Source organism: Botrytis sinoallii, assembly GCF_014898435.1.
Source record: "Botrytis sinoallii strain Bc 23 chromosome Unknown BSIN_015, whole genome shotgun sequence".
NCBI lineage: Eukaryota > Fungi > Ascomycota > Leotiomycetes > Helotiales > Sclerotiniaceae > Botrytis > Botrytis sinoallii.
In genome coordinates this window covers 1,430,030-1,436,029 of record NW_024066042.1, presented here as the reverse complement: position 1 = coordinate 1,436,029, position 6,000 = coordinate 1,430,030, and the positions used below count along the sequence as shown (strand labels likewise).

Sequence of the window (6,000 nt, the reverse complement as noted above, 5' to 3'; positions counted from 1 at the left end):
AATACATATAAACATACATAATAAACATATGGTTATATAAACATACATACATATATATAATCATCCAAATTTCACATAAAGAAAACTCCACACATACAACTGAGAAACTTAGAAACCTAGGTACCGAGATAATTCCAGAATCAAACATCTTCTTTCGATATAAATCCAATTTAGTATACTCATCTGCTAGGTAGATATTTATTAAATCTTGGTTGTAGATGAATATTTTTCGATACTATACTATACGGTACTATCTCTTCCCTCTCCCTCTCCCTTCCTTTTCAGCTTTTTGTTGTTGCTATTGTCATTGCTATTGCTTCTCCTTTATAAACGTATAAACTCACAAGTCCATCTAAAGGAACATTATACGAACTTTCAAATTTCTCCTGCAACTTGGTTTCGAATTCATCACTTACCCTCCCCCTCACCCCCATCTCCCATCTCCCATCTCCCATCTCCCATCTCCCTCCATCTCCCTCCATCTTCCTCCTCCCACTTCTCATCTTCTTTCCCCGCCACCCAACAACCCAACAAATACCTCACCCACCCACCTCCCCCCTCTCAAAAAAGCCTTCACACAAACAATCAACACTACAACTCCCCAAATTAGCACATCCCCTCACCCCCCTCCCCTCCCCACATGCCACCCATCCACCCATCCATCCACCCACGCATCAATCCAAACAACAACCAAAACAAAATTCACAGATCCCTACACAATTCCCCATCAAACCCTCCCAACCTCACCCTGACACCTCCATTTCCCACTCCCCACCACCCAAATCACAAAGACTCAAGTACCTATATCATTCATCAATACATTTATTCACATTCATTCACATTCCACTCACAACCCTACTTATTAAATACCCAAATAGCATATATAGGGAGGTAACATTAACTGATTTTCGCTGTAACTCGCTGACTGATGTTTTCATTTACTTTGAACACCCGTATCATTCATTCATGCACACTTCTATGCCCGCTCAATTCTTCCCATTTATGCTCCCTTACTTAGCCGCACTTGACTTTCCATCCCAATTATGAACAAGCCCGCCCGCCCATTCACCATCACATCACATCCAATCCTCAAGCCATTCATTTATTTTAGTCATCAAATGCTCCCAATGACCAATTGCGATATGTTACATTCTGCCCTTTATTTCCCCTTACCTTCTTTCCCATCTCCACTCCCTCCCATGTCCCATCACCGGCTCATCCCGTATAAGTATCTCCTTCTCGTTTAGAGAACTAAATCTTCTGGAAGTGATGTGCGAAGTTATGAGTTAGGTATCCGCGGTATCAAAAAAAAAGAAAAAGACAAAAAAAAAGAAACCTTGATCGTAAAACACAAAACTGTGTTTCCACAACAAACAACCAATAGCTTTCTCGCAACTCCTCCCTCCCAGATATGTCCCAAAGAATTGGTCAAGAGTGGCACCAGTAACACAACGAATGAAAACGATAAAAAATATGCATCAATACGCCTAATTATTGCCCCTTCATCCATTGACTATGATCAAAGGGTGGCCAGCAGGTAATTACTACCAGTTTCTCTCCCCAAATCTTAAGTGTGGGCTGGTAACTTTTACAATCAACTTCAGTAAGCCGCCAATTCATAAAAGGTCATCCATCATGAATCCCTAATGCAAGAGACTCTGTTAAATAAAAGGTTTATGGATCATGCAAGATATCCAAGCTCATCATCGTCGAGTCGCTCTAGATATTCTTTCTCCAGTAAGATATCAATACACTTCTTGATATCTGGAACCTTTGGTGAGAATCGGGTGCGAATTTGACTGATGGTTTCGGCAACAAGAACGCTGTGCTTCATCTTCTTTCGTGCCTTCATGATACGAACAATGGCAGACTAAAAGATAAGTTAGTGGGATTTCATCTATACTACACAAGCGATTTCTACATACCTGCATGAGCAGCTTTCTGTCTTCCTCAATAGTCTTGTGAGTCTCATCAACCTCTTGCTTTTGCTCCGACTTGATAGCGATATTAAGATTGACACGAATCTTCTTGCTCTTGAAATCATAGTTCAAGTTAAAGGTTTTGCCAGGTCCTGGCTTATCATCTGCTGGACTCATAGTGAGGACCTTGGATTTCAAGAAAATAGCAAGGGTGGGATCAAGGATATCAGCCTGTAATTGAGTTGCCTTGGCGATATCTTCATAGCTATTCTTATCACTCTCGTTAAACAACAAAAGGATAGCCATTTGATAAGTCGAAACCTGGAAAGTATATGGAGTCTTTTGGTTTTTACAATAGTTGGCCTTGATCTCGCCCTTGCACAATTGCCAAAGCCACGTGAGTTTTCTACCACTGTGCTTCTGGTTGTAGAAATTTTGGAATCGCTCATAGGCCTTGGAAATTTCCACTGGTGGTGTGAAATCTGTATTTGGTGGATTCAAAGGCCACATACCCGTACCCAGAATTGAGTAACTAGCATCGATTGGCTTTTCTTCGCCTCCAGTAAAGATTCCTCCCTCAAATTCCTTGAAGCCGCTATTCAAATCCTTCGAGATTTGAATATCCTGGAACATACGTTGAAGCTTGTTGGTATATTCGAATCCACATGCTTCCTTCAACTTGCTGATCATGCTTGTCTCAGCATCATCTGACGAAGAACTGGTGTGGACCAATCTACGAGCAAGCATACGCGAGTAGAACTTCTGGAACACATCCTTGTCTTCAATATACTTGAAGACTGTCATAATTTGAGTAAGAGAGTTCTCGATATCACTCTCCTCAGCTCCACTGGCACTCTTCTTCAATAACGAATCGGCATATTTGGCGAGCAATTCAGGGGATTTGTTGGACCCAGATTTGCAGATTTTATTGCGGTTCACAAACTCCTTGCATGCGTTATCAAGAGACCTAGTAAACTCAGGCTCATCCTTGAATGCTTGTTTTACAAGACCTGAATATTGTGTGTGAATCTCGAGAAGAGCATCCACATAAACCTTAGGTTCAAGCTTATCACCCTCACTAGCGACTTTTGCTGCCGATGCAAGACCGGCGTTGCGAACATGAGCCTCGAATCTGGTACGGAGTGGTTCAAGACCATCTGGAATTCTTGCCAGCAAGTTGTACATGCGTGCCATATCGTCATATCGATCATTATCCAAAAGAACCTGAAACTCGTCTCGAAGAAGTACGGAGTGGTCTGCAATAAGAGCAGTGTTGCAGGCTTTCTTCAATGGAATGATGATGTCCTGGTGTAGATACATTCTAACTCGCTCTTCCTCTTCTGCCAATCGAATTTCGGCCTTCTTCATGTATTCTACTATGCTATTTTCCGCGACAAATTCTTTTGATTCCGTTCGGTAGAAAGCTTCGGTGGCTTCTAAAAATGGCTTCTCAAAGTGGAAACGGTAAACATCGAGGGTCGATTTAGTAGGATCCGATTCATCCAACCCAAGTGATACGAAAGAATCAACAATGGCCTTGATCTGGTTATGCTCGATAGTCTCTCCATTTCTTTGCCTCTCAACCATCTTGAGAACAGCATCCATAACCTTTGAGTGGACAGCTGTGAACAGGGTTTCTCTCCATTGAACAAGGTGTAGAGTGTAAACATCGTAAATGTTCTTTTTTCCCTCGTCCATTTCTCGCTTTACCCAATGACGATTAAGGTATCGGAACAAGTGGTTGACATATTTTGCTGCTGTCGTGTATCTATCCCATTCCCGAATATAGAAACTAAGGAGAGCTTCGTCGCTATGTGTCTTAGAGGCGAGAACGAGTTCCTTGAGATACTGTGTTAGGTATTTGATGAGGTTTTTGTATAGATCTTCACCGAGAAGGTGTGCTGTAAATATAGAATCAGTATCAATGTTTTAAATTTGGATTGGTAAAAGGTCCCACCTCCGCGATGCGCACCTCCGATTACTCCTGGGCCATGGTTGCTGACTGCCTTTTGTGATGTACAGAAATTATGCACAGCTCTATTTCAGGTTAGATGATGCTGCCAGAGTGTGTGTTTGGAATACGTACGTGTATACTCCCATATACTATAGATAGAAAGCAAGTCAGTAATTGCGCGTAAGAGCTGAAGAGAGTTGGATGAGTGGCACCTACAGTATTCATATCGACACCATCTGCCAATTGTAACATGACTTTTGATACTCCAGCCTCGAGGTATTTCCATCTAAATCGCAAAAATTTGTAATTAGCATATTGAATCAAGTAAGGTCGAGGGGGGAGGTGGCAGAGAGAAAAGATCCAGTACGAACGTCGCATCTAAGTCCTCCCGATTGGGGACAGGAGGCATAACGACCACCGTCCTGGTAGCGACCGTCATCTTGAGCAAAGTTCAATGGAAGTGGTAAAGAGAAAAGATCGTATGTGTTGAGATGGATTCAAACTGGTATAAGGAACTGATGGATTTAAGCCAGCAGCTGGAAGGAATGTAGGTTCGGGACTGTAAGTAAGATTATGAAAATGGAGATGATCAAATGAGCACCTTTGTGATAAATCACAGAATACGATGCAAAAGGTTCTCCAGATCCTGGAAGTTGTCAAGGTGGAAGTGAAAGTTGAGGTTGAGGTTGTGATTGTGGTGAGAGTGTTGTAAATCGAAGTGGTTGTGTTGGAAAGATGATGTAGAGGATATTTATTAAAGGGTATACTGCCCACAATGTGAACTAGAGGGAAAGAACACGCTAGAAAGTTGAATCCGTACAATAATTCACGGTCAGATTTCTTAAATCTCCCCAATAGAATATATGAGTAAATGTCAAAAGGGTGAATGTGTACGAAGTTTCCCTTTTCCCTTTTTCCTTGAAGTCTTGAGTAAGGATGAATTCGTGATTCAGTTGTATGATAGCAGGCTGCCGTGCACTTTCTATAAGCAGTATGCATGCGTGCCTGAGGCTGTAAGAATTTTACCGCCAAACACAGGGCTATGGAGTTACGGCAGGCGTCAAAAACAGCCAGGAGTTTGAGATTCGAAGCGCCAAATTGTGCTCTGTATTGATAAAGCTCCCGAAGTCCGAGACTTCAAAGGTCTTGATAACCGATAAGAATGTTGACTAAGCAAGCTGTAGTCAATTCAACATAATGCAATCAATACACAGCAAGCAACTTCATAAATATATTCACAGCATTACATAGCATATATTATTCCTAGAAACTTCAAAGGAAGCAAGTTCTTCATAAACACATACTGTATTTTTACTGAACATCCTGAAAGTTCAAGGTTCTAGTACAATATGACATACCCTATCAAAATTAGCAGACCCCTCCTTTTACCCCTCATTCCAAAGCCCACTCGAGCCCGAGTAGGTAGGCATTCAGATGAACTACCAGATAAATCCTCACATCCCTTCTACATCAGTCAATCTTTTCTTTCGCCGAGTACGTATATTCTAACATCTCAATTCTACTTCAGATACTATTTCGGTTCAATATAGATAAAACATCCAAAGTATTCGTACTGATTTGTAATTTCTTTAACGAAAGTGACATGATTGCTATTACCTAGACACTAGTCCTCAACCAAAGTCAATTGTTCGCTTGGTTTTTGTCACACTTCATCTGTCTCATTCTATCACCAATTCCTCTATCTGCCAGGGTACTGAATCTAACACATCAAGATCTTCATCCACCACCTAACATATTCATCCCTGCTCACCCCTCTCTCACAACCTACCCCTTTTCAAATCTCAAAAAAAAAAAAAAAAAAAATGCACCTCCCCCTCGAGCTCACTCCTCTCGCAAATCTAACCACAACCCGGCATCACATCCCCCTCCATCCCCATCCGCACCCTCACCTCTCCCACCCCCTCCTAATCTACCATTCCTGCATCCCCCCCTCCACTCCCCCCTCCCTCATCGAATCCCACCTCAAATCCCTCAACATCGTCACTCCCCACTGGCGCTACACCATGTACACACACCCACATTTCCACAGCAGCACCCACGAGGTCCTCTGCATATTTTCCGGAAGTGCAAGATTATGTATCCATTGCCCTTCTCTCCTCCTCTCCT

The 6,000-nt window shown here is 42.2% G+C and overlaps 1 protein-coding gene across 1 annotated transcript; it reads right to left on the bottom strand.

The window, feature by feature from the left end:
* Positions 1-875: 875 nt before the first annotated feature.
* Positions 876-4,901, bottom strand: EAF02_008356 (uncharacterized protein). Its single transcript, XM_038904404.1, has 6 exons — positions 4,245-4,901; positions 4,090-4,159; positions 4,006-4,022; positions 3,877-3,956; positions 1,926-3,820; positions 876-1,870 (listed from the first exon to the last, which is right to left on the bottom strand). The coding sequence occupies exons 1-6, from the start codon at positions 4,310-4,312 to the stop codon at positions 1,682-1,684; spliced, it is 2,319 nt and encodes a 772-aa protein (XP_038756126.1). The 5' UTR covers positions 4,313-4,901; the 3' UTR covers positions 876-1,681.
* Positions 4,902-6,000: the final 1,099 nt, after the last annotated feature.

Coding starts and splice junctions, on each gene's coding strand:
- EAF02_008356 (XM_038904404.1), bottom strand. CDS start 4,312: ATGACGGTCGCTACCAGGACGGTGGTCGTTATGCCTCCTGTCCCCAAT. Junction 3,821..3,876: donor CGGAGGTGCGCATCGCGGAG/GTGGGACCTTTT, acceptor CTATATTTACAG/CACACCTTCTCGGTGAAGAT. Junction 1,871..1,925: donor ACAGAAAGCTGCTCATGCAG/GTATGTAGAAAT, acceptor CTTATCTTTTAG/TCTGCCATTGTTCGTATCAT.